Source organism: Dinoponera quadriceps, unplaced genomic scaffold, assembly GCF_001313825.1.
Source record: "Dinoponera quadriceps isolate SergipeBrazil2010 unplaced genomic scaffold, ASM131382v1 scaffold113, whole genome shotgun sequence".
Lineage (NCBI taxonomy): Eukaryota > Metazoa > Arthropoda > Insecta > Hymenoptera > Formicidae > Dinoponera > Dinoponera quadriceps.
The window spans coordinates 403734-422891 of record NW_014554899.1 but is presented as its reverse complement, the minus strand read 5'-3'; the positions used below and the strand labels follow the sequence as shown (position 1 = coordinate 422891).

The window sequence follows — 19158 nt, the reverse complement described above, 5'->3', positions numbered from 1 at the left end:
ACGGCGCTGGCGGCGCACGCACTTTCGAACGCGCTGGAACACCTGCGTCTTCTGCAACCACTTCGGTCGAGATATCTCGTAGCAGACGACGCGCAGGGATCGACTTGACAGCTCACTCTGTATTTTCACGTGTCGCCTCGCGCATCGCGTTGCGTAACTGGAGAGTCCGACTTCCAGGGGAGGAGCTCCCTTTTTGCGGTAAGTGGAAACGTAATCTCTCCCCGTGGAAGGGAAAGACGCGCGCGTCCAGGGTCGCTCACGTCGTGGTCGCCGTGTCGCGTCGTCTCGTGCCGTCGACGCGTGCTACGACGTGGTGCGTCCACGGGAACACGATCGACGAACGTGCGTAGGCACACAGCTGATTCGTGTCAGGTCATTCGGGGCTGTCTCAACATCGCTCAAGCAGTAAAATCGTGCCCTGCCGTTTATCGACGGCCAATTGGCCGCTGCCAAACGAACTGCTCAGCCAATCCGAGCTGCTACCGTCCGCTTGCTTGCTCATACGCTCGCATTAAGCGAGCTCGGGGACTGCCGAGAGAACCTGACATCTGTTACGACATCCGGAACGACCTCGTCGTGTCCGTGGTGCCACGAGTTCGCGAAACTGTTTCGCCGTCGTCGCGTCGGCGAGCCGAGCCCTCGTCGCGACGACGCGTTTACTCGCGCGTCCATGTAATGTCACACAGCGTCGCAGTGGCGCATATTTCGATCGGTTTGAACGCACGACGATCGACCGGACCTTGGCACGCCTGAATGCGTGCGTTTATATGCAACGCAACGCGTGCGCTGCGTCCCACTGCGACACCACGGGCGGAGGATTTTCAACGGCGATGTCCTACGCACGTCCGTCTGAAGAACGACGCGTGCTTCTCTTTCTCTATCTTCCTCTCCCCCTCCCTCCCTCCCGGTATCGTTAATTCTCGATTTTAAATTTGTCCGCCATCACGGCCTACCGCGCGTCATTATGCGACATTGCCTCGTAAATCCGCGGCACGAAGTCAAGGTAATTGCGCGATATGTGCTAATGAGTTGTTTTGTCGCAGCGGAATAACGGGCGCGTCGAGCGACGACAAATCTGCTCGCTTTTTCTTCTCCGCAGCGGAGCGTCATCGATTTTCGCTGTCGATAACGCCGAGGCGCGGTGTCGCTCGCCTAAAACGCATAAAACGTCGCGTTACATAAACGACCACGCGTAGCCGTGTATTTTTCTCTCCCGACTCTCGCGTGTTTGAGAGTGGCGAACGATCAATCGGTCGGTCGGCGAACGAGCGAGCGACACACGCACGAGTGAGTGAACCGCGTGATCGACGCACGATACGCGATAAAATACGGTTTCTCTCGCGGAAAAGTGTCGTGCGGCCGATTTATGTAAGCGCCTCTCTCGCCGAGGCCGGTTCGCTCACGCGTCGCTCGCGCGCGCGAGCGACTCTGGCAAAAGTGAAAATTTAAAAAAACGGCCGAGCAAGATGGCCGTTCGCGCCGCGTCGCTGTCGTCGCGCTGCGACTCGCCGCGTTCCCGAACACACCTGACTCTACCAACAGCGCTCGGCTGCGACGCGGCGACGTACGTGCGTGCGTGCGTGCGTCGTTCGTTCGTTCGTTCGTCGCGCGTGTGCGTGCGTGCCTGTCAGTCTCGTCCGCCTGCGTCTCTCTGCCTGCGTTCACACGTACGTGCGTGCTCCGATTGCTCGCTCGCTGGCCAGCGCGTGACGTTAGCCGAACGAACGGGGGCGGAGCGTCCTCCGGCCTCCCAATTCTAACCAACCCGATAACCTGTCGCATTCCGCCGATTCGCCTTCAGTACGGCTCAATGTGTTCAGTGTGTCGCTTCGTTCGTGTTTATTTGCACATCGTCGTCGTCGTCGGCAGTGGTGTGTGCACGCTCATCGCCCGCACCGTGTACGGATAGCCGCTCTGCCCCCCTCCCCTTGCGATCCTTCGAGCATCGTTCGTACCTACCTATCTACGTGCGTACATGCATGTGTATGCACGCGTGCATGTGCGTACGTACGTTCGTCCGTCCGTCCGTCGCTCGTGCACTCCAGGACAATAAGGAAACGTCGCAACAACGACCGAGAGATACGCTGAAATCGCGCGATGTCCTGGGCATGTTTTCTCGACATTCAGGTAAAAGGGTGCATCGGTTAGTTGCCTTTTTCTCTCTCTTTCTTTCTTTCACTCTCGCATATATACACGCATATATATTCCCTCTTTCTTTCTCTCTTTCTCTCCTTTCTTTCGAAATGACTCCGACGAGTCGAAGAGAACGTTGGAGGCAGCGCGTAGGGTGGAAGGAGGTACCCGAGCGAGCGGTGGGTAGACGGAAGGGAGGAGTATGGAAGAGCCCGGAGGGGAAGGAAGAAGGGGGCTTCTCTTTTTTGGAGGACCTCAACCTGAGGTCACAGAGAACGACGGAGAGCAACAGAGAGGAGAGGAGCGCGAACAGAGAGTGGAACGAGAGAGAGAGAGAGAACCCGTCCTCCATTACTCGCGAGCGAGCGCAAATGGTGGCTGGCTAGCTGGCTGGCTCGCTCACTCACTCACTCGCACGCTCGTTCTCTCGCACGCACGAGTCTTTGTTACGCTCGTTCAAAGCAACCTCTGGCTTTCGGGATTCGCCAGCGGAAAGAAGGAAATCGAAGCTCCGGGGAGGACTCTTCTCCTCGCTCTCTCGACGCTTCTTTGTGCCTTTATCGCGGTTCCTCCTCCGCGGGAAGGCGGACTTGGTTGCCGTCATGTCAACGGCACAATTCTGTGTTAGTCACTGATAACGCGCGGACGGACGGACGGATGGAGACGAACGGTGCAGTCGTAGTGTTTGTTATGATTCTCGGTTCGTTACTATCTCTCTTCGCTACTGCCGCCGGGGGAAAACATTAATTGCGTATCGTACCCTGACCGTTTTATTTAGTCACGCTCTTGTTATCCGAGCGCATATGGCTCGCTTTGCCAAGGCACGAGGATTTTTTTTGTTAGAAATCGTGATATCGATATCGCTGGCGTCGCGCTACCACCCGCCGCCGCTGCCGCTAAGCAGTTCGTTGTGTATCACGCGTGGCGTGCAGCAGAGCAGCGTACCAGTCGAACGATAAAATCGCCGACCGCGACCGAACGGGGCATTTAAATCCTTCCTTTGTGTGCTCATTTAAATGTAACACCTGGCCGTGCGCGCGATAAATAGGCGGCCTCTCTTCCTCCAGCCAGACCGTGCGGCATTCTTGCTCGTTTGGACTTCGAACGCAAGCGATAATCGAAAGTAAACCGCGCGCGAGCCTGATAGCGTTGTTAATGTTTTCCTCCAACAAAGGAGGTTGGAACGAGGAAACTCGGTATTCGCGAGTGTGCAGTGGTGCCGTTCTCGTCTGGCCGCAAGTCTGCGCGATCGAGATATATATCCCTCATAGCGTTCCTTCTTCTCCATTGTGTCGTTCTTCTCGTCTCTCTTGTTATGTGCACACACATTTGCACGGAAATAGGAACGTTGCTTAGGTTGCGCCGATTTACGACTTGACGATGCACCAACTCGACCCGTCCGAGCCTCCCTCCTTCCATTTTTGCGTTCCGATTGTCCGAAGTTGTCTACTCGAATTTTGGAATTACTTCGACCGTTGTGTGTCAGTGCGTTATAGTGCGTGCGATCGGTGAAAAGTACTCCGTACCGTAATCGTCCGTAAATGCCGAAATCTCTCGTCGAATCTCGAGATTACCCTCGATTCGATCCTTCCTGTGAATTTCGCTATACACGTTGCGTGTGTACCAAGTGAACGATGGCACTCGTACTTGTAATTGTCGATCGCGTGTTGAATTGAAAACAACTGAGTTTCTCGTGCTCGACTACATCTTTGTGATCAAGGAAGAGCTCTCTACCTTTGTATTTCCTTGTCTTTTCTTTGCAGACAGAATAGTGGCATGAGTCGATTAATCTATGGCAGATCAACAAGATCAGTCGTCATCAGGGGGGTCTGTAGAGAAGGCCAGTGCTGCAGCGGACACCTCTAAAGCTAGGGGGAAAGGCTCTAGCAGTGGTTACAGTAGTTACAGAAAACGACAAAGTAGCAGTGCAATCTCAGATACGGTGGAGGAGAAGAGACGTAGACAGATCACTGACGACCCGCAGACGTCCCAAGTTGTCGGTAACACAACGCACACACATTCGATCGATTCTTCCAAGGGGGAAGTTAGACTCAGAGGTGAACGAAGAAGTCATGGAGCTGGCTTAGAATCTTATCCAGGTACGATTATCCAGCGTCTACTCATCCAGAGATAAGGTGTTTTGTCACAATATTTCTTTTTCTGCTCGTCGTTGTGCGTAATTCTATGTAACATTATTGCGTTATTGCACAATCTTGGCAAACTAATTCATTATCGTTACGCGATTATCTTGTTCTATGCTTAGATCAATTTTCTTCTTGAACTTGTTGTTTGTCTGAGGTTTCCTCTAAAAAGTCTTTCTCTTTATCGTGTTTATAACGTAAACACCAGATAAAAGTTTATTCAGCTTCGGCTCGGTCAATAATTACACATATAATGATTATTTGGAAATATTTCCATAACAGATACTAACTGGAGGCCACATCATAAAGTTCATCAAGCCAACTATAATATCGGTAGTAGCAGTACGAGGGTGCGTAGTGCAGCAAGGACAAGTCTGCCAGAGTTAAATTTAACAGCCACCGATTGTGTGGCCTCGCGAACCCGTTCTCGTACACCACAAAATCCACAAGCGTTGACACAGGGAGCTAGCAGTTACGATCTGTCATTATCCAGTGGATATAGCCGGAAAACAGCTACCACCTTCAGCGACGTAGTACCTTCCTCAAGTACGACGTCACTCACTAGTCATCCATCCACATCGAGAGGACGAGGTTAGTGCATATCTTTTCTACTCGCATTCTTACCGATTGCAAGAAGATATGATGTGTGATTTGAGTGAAGATACCAGTTTTGCCTTAGCATCGTTTCAATCGATCACACACAAAGGCCTCGAACTAACAGCGATATTCCGTAGATCAGAGATTTTAGTGATACACGTTGTTTCTATGTATTGACAGAAATTAATCTGTATTTTTTGTTTTCTTCTTATTTTTCTTCCTTTATGTTTTCTAACACTAACGATAAGAGAGGTACTTCTCTATGTATGATTCAAAATTTATTGGATATATATATATATATATATATATATATAAACATTTAATTTGCATTAAAAAAAATAAAAGTAAACGCAAAATTAATAAACTCAGTATTCTGGAAATAATTCACAATGAACATTATAATATTGGTAAAAGAGAAAACATTTTTCTGTTCGTTTTAATTTCTAGCTACTTGTGTAGCTACTATATTTACCAAGTTAATTGTTGTGTTATTTCAAAATATGATACATCTTTTCCATCTAACCAATTTCTAATAACTAAGAAGAGAGTAGTAAATATATAAATCTGATAGGTACAATGTGTGCAACAACATTGTATACACAAAAACAAGAAAGAACAAATTGCGTAGTTAGGTAGTATCTTAGAGCTAACCTATAGTTACATAAATCCCAGCAAGATTTTATGGAACATGTATTTCCGTATTTACGCTGATATACGTTCACACTTATACGTATTTCTATACGTACCAACACGTATACACGTATCTCTTTTTGCAACGCCTGCAGTCTTATTCTTTGGTAGACTTTTGAAATTACTTACTGAGAGAATTTAATATGATAAAACTAATAATATGTAATATGAAATCCTGAAGAATTCGTCTAAACTGTTGTGTGACATACCTCACGTGAGGGAAGCATTATACGATAAGTATAATAATTAATAATAGCAGCACACAGCACATATTCTATACACTTAGTGTAATTATATCGAGAGCTTGATCTAACAATGAAACACACAAAAATTGGAAATCAATAACATAGTCTTATGTGTGACAAAAGAAAAACTGATCAAATCAGTGTAATAGATTTAAATATTGTTGACAAGATTTTATAATATATAAAAGACCGTGATAAAAAAGAAAGGCATTTAAGTATAGAAGAATATATTCAAGAAAACATGCGCGCGGGCGCGTGCAAAAAATATATTTCAATAATAAGAGATATAGTAAAGTTAACAAAAAAGCGCAAGCGTTATCAAAATAAGAGTCATAGATCAGACTGTATCATTAGGCCTGAGGATGAGCGAATGTCTGGAAGGATTTGTGTCTGCTGTCAAAGCACTTTTTCCAATATCAACACAAACGTATCATCAAGAAGGTAAGCCTAAGGAGTACACACTTCGTATCACAATTTTCTTCCCCTTATTTTCTCTTACAAGTTCGTGAGTAGATGTCTTTAAGCGAATATCAGAGTCATTGAACTCCATTCTAAACTTATTCCCTACATCCATATGCAAGTATCATCACTTACTATAATTATACCGCCAGGTAAACTCGTGTGTCAGGTTTTATTTATGCATGATTTTAGTTATGTAAATACTTAGGGAAAATACGATTCCAGCTATTGTACTACATTCTATTCAATTTCGACATATAATCACCACAAAAATTATATAATATTTATAAAAAATGCATATTAATGCATCTTGACTTAATATTGAAGCATTAAAATCTGTACTTCTTAAATTTTCTGAATTTTTACTATATGCGCACAGGGTGAAATTATTATTAACAATTTATATATATATATAATTACATATATTAAAAATACTAGGAATGTTTCGTACAATTTTAATATCTACTATAATATAAACCAAGAAATTGTGACATTCTTTATAAATAATGTTTGATAAATATATTGTACTAAAATTTTATGTGAAAACTGTTTTCCAAGATTTTCGTAAAGTTTCTTATAAACATGTGCAGCTTAAGATTCATAAATAGCTACTTAGTAATATAATGAAAAGTAAGACTAAGTATAATATTACTATATAAACGTTACATTGGTGTCATAAATATTATCATTTAAAATCGCATATGTTACATACATTTTGTATGTTTTATTTCGAAATTATAAGATCAGAATTGTTGTTTCTATCTTTTTCTTATGTATTTAATAATTCGTACATTTCGTTTTGGTAACAAGCCAATATTGATAAATATCAGTACAGTCTAATCCATGAAAGGTGAGTATGTGTTCTCCAACGGATATGGTTATTGTCGTGTTTTCTATGATCCAAATTTAATGAAACGACATCTGCCTTACCCCAAATTTGTCAAAATATCTGTAAACGAAAGAGGAAGGACAGGACAAATCTGAAGTACTTTCTGACTTAAATACGTGATGCAATATACAAGTGCTTATAGTCGCGATAACTTTTGAAACATTTTTCTCCGCGTGTCGAAGGAACCGTTTATCTCTTGTGAAAGTTGATTTTTATTGCGTAGTAATACTCTTGCTATCAATCTTTTATCACACATACAATCATCAATCTTTCCTTCTATGCTTCTTGCTAAGAATTAGCTGGTTGAAATTAGATGAAGTCTGAAATTAATATACAACGATGCTATTTGCTTTGTTACATTTTGTTTGATAAGAATTATATGTGTTGTACTATACAGAGTACAGGGATGAAAAAACAGTATTATTCGATTCATTTCTCAATGATTTTGACATCTCTCTTCGCAGTTCTCTGATATTTAACATTAAAAACATCAATACTTAAAAATCTAATTAAAATTCGCTTTTTTTTTGTATCTGTTGTAACTATTAGTATCGCGACATTTAAGCAAGCGTTATCCATTCCATGACTTTTGATTTCTACGTTTTAGAAAAAGTGTGCAACATTTGATGCATCTGTACATAATATTTGTACATAATAATGACGCCAATATTTATAAGACTTCGAATATAATTGGCAGAAGAAATTTTACATGCACATATATATATGTATGTATGTATATGTATGTATCCATCGCAATGAAAATCGTACATCACCGATATTCATCAAACTTGCGAAAATGTTTGATATTTTGAATTGCGCACAACAGAGGATTGTGAAACAGGCTTGAGATATTGTTCTTTCTCCAAAAACATCTCACCCTCTTGCATTCAACATGTTACATATACTGAAAATGCTATATATGTACTTGTACAGCAAGTTTGACACCCACATTGAAAATTATGAAAATCTGTGCAGCATTGCGTGCAGTTAGTTAGTCGAATATACAAAAAATCAGTCTCTGCTCTTCGTATCTCAATGATCGTGTGACATTTGAATATTTTAGATTCAAAGTCCCACGGCGGTGCAACTTGCACGAGCAGCAGCACGAGCAGTCAAGCTTCCAGTCAAGGTGTGAAGTCCAGCGTCAGAGTGGGTAACGCAGCCAGCAACTCTGTGGAGAGTGGTGGGGGTGCGTTGGCACATGACGGGGCAGGCACGAGTGGCATCGCATCGACAGCCACTGCCAATCCACCTGTGTCTGCCACCGTTTCTGCCAACCCAGCACACCCTCATTCTACACACAAGCATTTGCTACGCTCACGAGGGAAGACTTCTACCGAGCAGTATAAAGAACTACCGTCAAATAACAAAACTTCGGGAAAGCATCACAAGAAAGACTCTACGACGGGTTCCTGTTCAAGTTCCAGGTATAACAATGGACCCGAATATGTTTCTCTCGAGCGATTGCTTACCGAAAATTTGCCCGAGAAAAATCTCAGGCAAGGTTGCGCTCGAATAAGGAACCTAGTTTTTTGTCATAATAGCAAGTATAATTTCGTCATTTGCACACAGAGAAAAATATTGTAGCGAAGAAAAGCAATTGCTCTATTTATTTTTCTATTTTCATATAATGCTTATATTGAACGAAGAATATTTTCTTCATAATAGCATTAAAATATATACTCATCGCAAATATTAAAAAAGTTTATTATCTGAAGTACTAAACTTACTAGGATTCAGAATATATTTTGAAAAAGTTTGATGCTTATGTTGAACTTACGATATATCTGCGGATATATAAACTTATGTGATATATTCGAAAGAAACAGTATTTACTTGAATGGAATATGTATTTTTCTGTATACGGAGACTGTTTTTCGTGCTTGAGATGGTCATATTTGTCCAAAATACCAGTCTTTCAAAGTAACATTTTTGATCTTCTAGCTGCTAATAAGACTCTTGTCGACGTTGTCGTGTCACTAAGAGCTATGTTTGCTACAGGCTACTTTCTCGTGCGTTGCTCCACATATAATCGGTTTAGAAAGAAAGAAAAGAACAATTATGAGTCCCCGACACACGCGCGCATATATAATCTACACTTTGTTACAGGCATCGCTCCTCATCGCGAGTGAGGAAGCCGCCAGTGGTTGAGAGTGGCTCTGGTGGATTGAGCAGTGTGATGTCAGGTAGTGATTCTATCAGCGCTACGCCGACATCAGTATCATCCTCTGTCCCTGGTAGCCAGCTAGTCTCAACCACCGGTGAAGAGGAATCGGCATCAACTGCTACATCCGCCACCGGTAAATCATTATCGATTTTATCGACTGTTAACCACGGCGTGAAAACACTGATGCGCATGTTTACATATGAAGCAAGTGGAGGACCATCCGGTATGTCGGGTACCACTGGTGATAGCGAAAGCGATGACGGGGAAGTCGGACGATTGCAGGCTCTATTGGAAGCTAGAGGACTTCCACCTCATGTATTCGGGGCATTAGGACCACGAATGCAACACTTGCTAAATAGAAGCATGGGTGCGACTGCTGGTATAAAAAAATAATAATAGATTATTGGCTAATAATCACAGACGATGATGTACGTCGTTTTGTGTCGCATATGTTTTGGCAGAGTTTCTTCTAGTTGTCTCACATTTTTAGTACATATAATAAGTTGGGGGAAAAAAAAACATGATTGAATAATACATAGACGTACACACGCATAAGAACTGAAAAAAAAAAGGGAAAAGAAAATACCTTGTCTATCTCTCGTAGTTGTCGCATAAATTGCTTGCAATATTTCACACATTCATCGCCAAGTTCGTCATCACCTAACCTGAGTCAATACATTTCAGCTGCAAAAGCCCAACAGTTACTTCCCGGTTTGCAAAACGCCGACGACGAAGGTGAACAATTGCAAGCTGTTATCGGTATGGGGGAGATACTTGTGATGGGAAACGAGGATACTTTAACAGGATTTCCTGTCAAACAAGTGGTCGCAGCTTTAATTAATTTATTGGGAATTGAGCATAATTTTGTGATAATGACCCATGCGTGCCGCGCCCTTACGTACATGATGGAAGCGTTGCCACGGTCGTCCACCGTCGTGGTAGACGCGGTGCCGGTGTTCTTGCAAAAACTGGAATCGATCGAATGTATGGACGTAGCCGAGCAATGTCTGACGGCACTGGCCATGTTGTCACGCAGGCATAGCAAGACGATTTTACACGCGGTACGTATACTTGTGCCTTACTTGGGAAATATCACGAGATATTTGCAAGTATTTCGAAGATATTCTCGACGATCTCGCGACTGATGTGCATTTTAACATCGTGATCGATCAATGGTCTTCGTTTTTCTTTGACTTTCAGGGTGGTGTGTCAGCCTGTTTGAAATTTGTGGATTTTTTCAATATCACAGCGCAACGCGCGGCATTAACGATTACCGCAAATTGTTGTCAGAATCTCCATCCGGATGATTTTCACTTGGTAGTGGACAGTTTGCCATTATTAACGAGCAGATTAACGAATCAGGATAAGAAGAGCGTCGAGTGCGTATGCCAGGCATTCAGTCGATTGGTTGACAGTTTCCAACACGATCCTGTTATGCTGCATAAGATTATCAATGGCGAACTCCTGCAAAATTTACAACAATTGGTACGTGAGCGGAGGTTGAATGTGTGTATTTAAATCATGTGTCATATATTTATCGTTGAGTAATCTACTGTAAATCTCTGTTATTTATACGTTATTCCATATCTTCTCCATTGTAGCTTATGATTACGCCACCGGTTAATAGCATTGGCAATTTCATAACTGTATTACGAATGCTCTCTGTGATATCCAATCGCTGTCCCGATCTGGCACAGTTGTTACTGCAGCAAAATATAGCTTACACGTTAAGTTATCTTTTAACCGGATCTCTGGACGTTAAAACGGAAGATGTGGAGTTGGTGTCGCGTTCTCCCCAGGAATGGTTCGAAATTACGTGTTTAATCGAAGAACTTATGCCTCCATTACCAACAGATGGGATATTCAGTGTAAATAGCTTACTCGAAAGGACCAGTAATCAGCAAGAAACTGTCCACTGGGAATGGCGCGACGAAAGACACTGTTGCCACCCGTTCAGTACTATAGATTCTAGAATTATCGAGGTAATTGAACAGCACACACACACACCGATAATTGACATCAATTGCCAAGTTACATCGTCAAGTGCAACCGTGCGTACGTCTTTCAGATGGCGTTTCAGAATGGCGAAGATGAGATATGCCTTTCCACTTTAGGACGAACTTACACTATAGATCTGACTGTGATGAAACAAATTAACGAGGATATGGGAATGGCAAGAAGTATATTTCGCAGAGTAAACGCCAATCCTACTGAAGGAAAGAGTCCTACTTGCTCATCTAGGTACGAGTCACACACAGCGACTATCCCTGGCTTCGAGGCTGTAACGGTCTTGCTAAATTGTAATTGTGTCGCGCTTATTGGTTGCAGCATGGATGTCGTGCCTCCGGTAATCGAGACGAACGAATGGCTAGTGTCTTTTATTCGAACTCTATTCTCTGTACTATATGAGGTTTATAGTAGCTCGGCAGGGCCTGCTGTAAAGTGCAAATGTCTCCGAGCGCTTCTTCGTATGGTATATTACGCCTCAACTGATTTACTTAAGGTAAGAGACGAGGCACAAACTCCGCGACACGTCAACTCCGCGATACGTTCTAATTCCGAGTGTTTGTCCCGCCGTGTGCAGGATGTTCTAAAGAATCAAGTGGTTTCGTCGCATATAGCTGGTATGCTAGCGTCGCAAGACTTGCGCATAGTTATCGGGGCTCTTCAGATGGCGAGTATCCTGATGAAGAGGTTACCACAAGTATTTGGGGTTCATTTTCATCGCGAAGGCGTGCTTCATCAAGTTCGTCAATTAGCGGATCCTGAAGTACCTCTCGGTGTTTCACCACCCAAGTGCCCTTCTGGTAAATCGCCATGCTAGTTGGCAATCTAATGAGCCGATTTACGCGCGGTTTAAATCACATTAAGTCACGATGAACATACGTCGTCACACGACACTTGATCTTATTATTCAGGTACATCCTTACCAAGCCCACAGCCAGGACCGTCTAATACACCACTTTCTTCCACCGCAATGTTGTCTTCTAGTAGTACCACGTCTCCTGTTGTCTCGCCCTCCACGAACGGCAATATATTGTTCGGTACTATCGCATCATGTCAGCATAATACGAATATCGCCGCTTCGCTGGAACCACACAGAACGGAATTGAGCAGCAATGCGGATGAACCGAGCACACCGCAGACTCATCTGTTAGTATCAAGTGTTGTCCAACCCGCGTCGAAAAGCGGTAACCACACGTGGCCAATCTCGCGCTCACGAGCTGCTCTTTTCTGTCTGGTTAGAAGGATCGGTGACGTGCTGAAGAGGAAACGGCAAAACAAGAAGGGTCGTTTCTCGAGATTGGGAGGCGCTACTTCGCAGCAGGCGCAGCAACCGGAATCTCTCTTCACCGGATTCACCCCCAAGAACCACCGATTCCTGGGCAATCTCAATCCAGCCAGATGGGGCCGCAAATCGTCCTCGTCCAGTTCCACCAGCGACAAGAGAGACTCGAGCTCGTCCACGAGCCTGTCGAAACCACCGAGCAATCCGAGCTTGACCGGCGGGAACCGGGATAAGGCAAAGGCGTGGGTGCGCGAGCAGGCAGCGCAGTTTTTGGCGAGATATCAGGACGACGCACCCTGTTCGCATCCGGCCCTGACGGTCCTCGCTCGGCTGACCGCCGCGATACAGCGATTGCAATCAAACGTAAGTGATGCACGGCTACTTGGATACATGTATGCCTCGCTTTATGTAATTATGCGTTAACTGCTTGACATAAATTTCGAGCGATCAATGAGATCGCATAGTTCCGACGTGGGTATCGGCAAAATGATAGAAACTCGAAATTTGGTAACATATATACACAGATTTTCAGATCTTGGCTAAACTTGAGAGTACGGGAGAAAATGGTTGTTTAAAATTTTACCTTCTCCTTAGTTTGGCACTCGTGCGGGTTAAATTGATCCGAACATACATTGCAACAACTCACTTTTCCTCATTTATTTCAAAATATCATACTTTTCTCACTTAAAAAAAATACTCACTTTTCTGTTACTCGACTTGCGCCCCGTAAGAAAAATCGATCATAAGAAATTATGTTCATTCATTTATTTCTTAAAGATAAAACGGAAAATTAAAAAAAAACGTGAATGATTCTGATGACACAATATTCATAAAGTGAAGAATTGTGATTTTATTTTTAAGCTGTCTTCATCAGGTTTGTCAGAAAACCAGGCAATGACCGTCAAGAGTGCACTTGTGTTTTCTTTAAAATTACATAATGAAATCTTTTATCCATTCATGATTCTTCTATCAAGCTGAAACATTTACAAACAAAACCAAGAAAACAGACAGTGACATATTGTATATTGATGATTCTTGTACATTCAAAATCTGTATATTGATCAAGCACATTTATAGATATTTAAATAAGAGCATATCAGAAAAGTGACTGGACTCTCACCGATCTAGTGTGCCAACAAAGGATTAAAGCGGCAGGTTTGAACCTCACAATCCGTGTTAACAGTGGCGCAACGACATGTTTGCAGGAATTAGACGAAATGTTATCAGCACTCACGGAATTGCGGGACATCGTCCTCGAGAGCGATATATCGCCCTTCGAGATGAATTACAGCGGTCTTATCAAGGCTCTATTAAACTACCTCACTACCACGGATGCGCCTGGCAATCGTTACGATCGCCTTCGTATGTTCTGGAAATTGTTTGCGGAGTCGACTGTAAGCGAAATCTCTCTCTCTCTCTCTCTCTCTCTCTCTCCTCTCTGTTGCATCTACTTTCTCCTTCCGTCTGAGACACGCATAATCCACGTGATGATTCCTCGCAGATGCAACAGAACAATGACATCATGGATCTTAATCCCGGGGCATTCGGTGCTCTGGTGGCGAAATTGAACAGCTGCGTCGCGCAGCTAGAACAATTTCCAGTGAAAGTTCACGACCTGCCAGCCGGCTCCGGTGCTGGTCGTGGCGGCACCAGCGCCCTCAAGTTCTTTAATACCCATCAACTGAAAGTACGTGAGAATTATCGGCCATCTCTCATTCAACTAGACATTTCATCGACTGACGACATGACGCATACGAACTCAAACGTACATCGAATTTTGCAGTGCAATCTTCAACGTCATCCGGACTGCAATAATCTGAAACAATGGAAGGGCGGTCCTGTAAAGATCGATCCCCTGGCGTTAGTACAAGCGATTGAACGATATTTGATGGTGCGTGGATATGGTAGGATACGAGATGCCGAATCGATGGTTAGTGACGACGACAACAGCGAGGACGATATCGACGATACTTTGGTAATGATGTGTTTTCATTTTCACGATCACACTTCTTCTTTACCTGTTTCGAATGGAAAAACCAAACGAATCTACGCGAATATCGTGCAGATTCAGAAATATCCTTCCGTAAAGACCGAACCAGCGTTAATCTGGACAAAGTGGTTATCAAATAGTGCCGACGATCGAAATACGCATTATATGAAAGAGAATGACTAATCGACCTGATATCATTTTCATTCCGCACAGGCGGCAGTCGTGATAAGCCAAGGATCGGCGAAGCACAAGCTTCAGTTTTTAATCGGTGATGTAGTTCTGCCGTTTAACATGACGGTCTATCAGGCTGTCAGACAATTCGGATGTTCCGGAGTGGATCACTCGGAAGCGGAAGCCGACAGTGAACCGCCGCTGGGGCACGATGCGGTGTGGGTGCAAACCCATACAATATATTACAGGTATTTTCGTATGCTTCCCACTGTACCCCGCGGTAGTGATAACGAAATCGGTGTTGCGAGCCGAATGTGCACGTCGATCTTTTCGCGCCGAGTCGCACATCGGCCACTTTTTTTTTTCACCGTGCCGTTGCGTTCGATCGAATATAATCCTTTCACAAACATCGACTTTTATGCGATTGTTCAAGAATCGGTAAAGAACTTTTATACTCTTCTGGATATAGACCTGTACCAGAAGAAGATGCCGCGACTTCTCCAAAATCAGGGTCGAGTTCACAGGGTAGTAGCAGAAAGGGCAAGGGGAAAAGTACAAAAATTAGTTCGAAGAGGAAAGAGGACAGTCTCTGGCTGGAAGGCACAGTCCCACCTCAACGTTGTCCTCTCGCACCATACCTGTCCCCCGTATTACCGCCGTCAGTGACCATCACGGACGCTTCCCTCGACGGATTGTGTCTGCTGCGACTCTTGCACGCTCTCAATCGCCATTGGGGCATACTGTTCCCGCATCTGAAAAGCATGAGCTTACTGTCAGCTCAGGACTTCATCAACAACAAGATCGCCGCGAAAGCAAGCAGGCAGCTGCAGGATCCGCTGGTGATCATGACCGGGAATCTACCGTCTTGGCTGCAACAGATCGCGACTGTTTGGTTAGTGGCGGGCTAATTCGTTCACCTGAACTGAACTCGTAATAGCCTGATGATTAATTGCTCGCACTTACAGCCCGTTCCTCTTCCCGTTCGAGACGAGGCAGCTACTCTTGTACGCGACGTCGTTCGATCGAGATCGAGCTCTTCAGCGTCTTCTGGACTCCGCGCCTGAACTCTCGGGCTCGGACAGTCAAGAGCGCGTCACGCCGCGTTTAGAACGAAGAAAAAGAACCATTTCGAGAACGGACATCCTTAAGCAAGCTGAGCAAGTGATTCAGGACTTGGCATCCAGCAAGGCTCTGCTTGAAGTGCAATATGTAAACGAGGTCGGTCGCCTATCTCCGTCATCAGCTTCGCCAAAGCCCGCGATTAAGCTAATCGACAACTTAGAATTGTCCATTGGTCAAATGTTACCCGCTCTATCTTGCCGACGCACATAGATAAATTATTAGCTTTCCGGTTGTTGTTGAGCGGACAAGTTACAGAGCCGGAAATTGATGCTGGCAATTCTTATTGTTATTCATCGATTAACTTAATCAGATTTTGGCGAGAGTCGTTATCGCAACGTGTTATCGGCACACCGACATCGTCCCCTTCCACCGCGTAATCGCGTGTTGCAGGTCGGCACCGGCCTCGGGCCAACCTTGGAATTTTACGCTCTAGTCTCCAAAGAGCTGCAGCGTGCCGATTTGGACTTGTGGCACGGCAGCTCTAATCCTACCGAGAACGGATACGTCAACCCAGTGCACGGACTGTTTCCTGCGCCGATCCCGTGGAACACCAAGGTGTCTCATTTAGCGAAATTGAAGACCAAATTCAAATTCCTCGGGAAATTCATGGCGAAAGCGATATACGACTCCAGAATGGTAAGAATCTCGCTCGCACATTTGCTCCCTCTTCTTCTTCTTTGTAGTAGTAGTAGAAAGAAAAAGAGAGAGAGAGAGAGAGAGAGAAAGAGAATCTACTTTTAAAACGCTTCATCTTCTTCCCCTCTCTTAGTTGGACTTGCCATTTAGTTTAACTTTCTATCGCTGGTTATTGGGAGAGGAACACACGCTCACGTTAGCGGACTTGGCGCACGTGTGTCCTGATGTGTATCGTACCCTCAGCAAGCTCCAAGACGTTGTCAGGCGAAAAGAAACCATGGAGAAGGACCAGACACTACGGCCGCACGAGAAGACGCAGCTGATTGAAGCGCTCGATTTAGACAACTGTCCGATTTCGGAGTTAGGACTCGTGTTTGAATTGCCGGGTTATGAGAGTATAGAGTTGAGAAAAGGTGGCAGTGAGATACCCGTGAATATTCACAACCTGGATCAATATATCAAGGTAACGCGCGCTGCTGTCCCTTTCTCTTACCCGACGATGCTTTCCCCGGTGAAGTGACACGCGCGATTATTGTGAAATTTCAGTTGGTGGTACACTGGTTTTTGCACGAAGGAGTGTTCAGACAGATGGAAGCTTTCCGGGAAGGTTTCGAGTCGGTATTCCCTCCGTCACAATTGAGGCTGTTCTTCCCGGAGGAGCTGGAAGCGGTGTTCTGCGGACACGCACAAACCGGCGGACAATGGGACGTGAAGACACTCGCAGAATGCTGTAGAACCGATCACGGCTACACGCCCGACTCGCGCGCCATCCGGTTCTTGTTCGAAGTCATGTCCAAGTACAACAGCGAAGAGCAACGACAGTTTATTCAGTTCGTCACCGGTTCGCCGCGTTTACCCGTCGGAGGTGAGTGATTCGCTTTCATCTCCTCCTCGTCGTCGTCGTCGTCGTTATTATTGTTGCCGCTCACGCTAATATGACGGATTTGAATTTCTCACGCAACTCCTGTGTGTTTCGCAGGTTTCAAGAGCTTAACTCCCCCTTTAACGATAGTGCGCAAAACTTTCGATCCATCTATGAAAACGGACGATTTTCTACCGTCTGTAATGACTTGCGTCAACTACCTGAAACTGCCTGATTATACCACCTTGGAAATAATGCGGGAGAAATTACGGATAGCCGCACAAGAGGGTCAGCACTCGTTCCACCTCTCCTAGAAACGGATGGAAAAGTCGGTGCACCTTCTTCATTATTCCCACGCTACCCCGGTTGAGACCAATTATCCCAATCATTTAGAGCCCATGTGTGAAACCCACTGTGTTTCGGCGAGCAAATTCAACGAAAGGACGATTATATTCTTTATACGGATTCTTTTGAAGATACTCTTTTCTTCACGTCTCGAGTGATCGATTGGAATAAATCAGCTTTCTCGGTGTTTATATTTTTACTTGCAGATTTTAATTATTATGTACTCGATTAAGAAGAAAAGTGCAAAGATATTAAGCCGAACCGCGCGAGTTTACTCTCTCTCTCTCTCTCTCTCTCTCTCTCTCTCTCTCTCTCTATCTCTATCTCTCGCGGTGCTATGAACCGGGTGCGAGATCCCGCGACCGACCTCATTTCAGGAAAAAAAGGAAAAAAAAAGAAAAAACTTATCTTCAGTGTGTTACAATAAAAGTGGAAAAAGATTGTAAATATAGTTTAATATACATAAGTCGATATAAATACTTTATATAATAGTAACGGAGAAACGATATTGCTATGAAAACGCTATACTAACTAAATAATGATATAGCCTGAGAGAGGACGTTTACTAGACATAAGTAAAAAATTTTATATCAGTGGTGCATTTAAAAGCATCGCCACAACACGCAACACAGAAGACACAAAACATACCACACACACATATACACACACACACACAGATACAACACGTAAAGACAACACAACTATCATCGCCAACTCCGTGTTCCCACGAGGCCACGAGAAACAAAAGCCACCCACGAGCTAAAATCAGTAAAGAAACGCGCGCGCGCGTGCCACAACGAAAGTGTGCGAGCGTGCCTCTTGTCGTCGGAAACAACGCCAATTCCAGACATAAAATACCCATNTTTTTTTTTTTTTTTTTTTTTTTATCGATCTCTTTGTGTTCGCCGCTTAAGTTCCAGCGTGAGAGAGCACTGCGCGAACACAGGCGTGTGTCGCTCAGCGCTTAACTATAATTTAAGTTTCAATCGATGTATCATCCCATTATTAATATTATTTGATTTCTATTTTAGATAAGGATAGTCCAATTATGTTACATTTATGTAGTTGTTAGGAGTGCAGGCAGATAACGAGAATCGCCGTCATGTGACATGCGTGTGAAAATTTGAGAGGAAAAAATTCCAATACCCACTTACCTTACCCAGGCAAATCGTTTCGTATTTATGGAAAGAAAAAGAAAGGGAAAAAATTGTAAGAGTATTGTATGATATGAAATAGAATGGATATAAAGTAAGAGTGAAGTTGGTGTATGGAATAAGTAATACGAGGTACACACACATTACTTTCTTACGTCTCTGACCGGAGAGAAGCGGAGAGTCTATATAAAATCTGTGAGAATACGAGGCAATCGTGATTTACTCGAGATCGTTAGTTTTTCGAACTTACATCGTCATATTTTGCCGC

At 44.3% G+C, this 19158-nt stretch overlaps 1 protein-coding gene across 7 annotated transcripts; it reads left to right on the top strand.

Moving 5' to 3' along the window:
* Nucleotides 1–60: 60 nt before the first annotated feature.
* On the top strand, nucleotides 61–17935 carry LOC106742560 (E3 ubiquitin-protein ligase TRIP12). Of its 7 annotated transcripts, none has more exons than XM_014615638.1 (25): nucleotides 61–198; nucleotides 3897–4232; nucleotides 4557–4865; nucleotides 6161–6247; nucleotides 8218–8581; nucleotides 9264–9454; nucleotides 9527–9688; nucleotides 10006–10382; nucleotides 10522–10827; nucleotides 10923–11303; nucleotides 11390–11562; nucleotides 11650–11824; nucleotides 11906–12128; nucleotides 12240–12474; nucleotides 12568–12973; nucleotides 13816–14004; nucleotides 14112–14297; nucleotides 14394–14585; nucleotides 14814–15019; nucleotides 15241–15663; nucleotides 15737–15989; nucleotides 16284–16529; nucleotides 16663–16992; nucleotides 17076–17394; nucleotides 17509–17935. In XM_014615638.1, the coding sequence occupies exons 2-25, from the start codon at nucleotides 3926–3928 to the stop codon at nucleotides 17703–17705; spliced, it is 6237 nt and encodes a 2078-aa protein (XP_014471124.1). In that variant the 5' UTR covers nucleotides 61–198; nucleotides 3897–3925; the 3' UTR covers nucleotides 17706–17935. The 7 variants fall into 7 exon arrangements, with proteins under 7 accessions (XP_014471124.1, XP_014471119.1, XP_014471126.1 ...); XM_014615633.1 differs by having other exon boundaries at nucleotides 62–198; nucleotides 9527–9700; XM_014615636.1 differs by lacking the exon at nucleotides 61–198 and adding an exon at nucleotides 1551–1667 and having other exon boundaries at nucleotides 9527–9700.
* Nucleotides 17936–19158: the final 1223 nt, after the last annotated feature.

Bases quoted from the DNA above. Each gene is read 5' to 3' on its own strand.
- LOC106742560 (XM_014615633.1), top strand. From the start codon at position 3,926: ATGGCAGATCAACAAGATCAGTCGTCATCAGGGGGGTCTGTAGAGAAG. The intron at 6,248-8,217 runs GTAAGCCTAAGG...TGAATATTTTAG, and splicing joins ACAAACGTATCATCAAGAAG to ATTCAAAGTCCCACGGCGGT. The intron at 9,701-10,005 runs GTATAAAAAAAT...AATACATTTCAG, and splicing joins AAGCATGGGTGCGACTGCTG to CTGCAAAAGCCCAACAGTTA.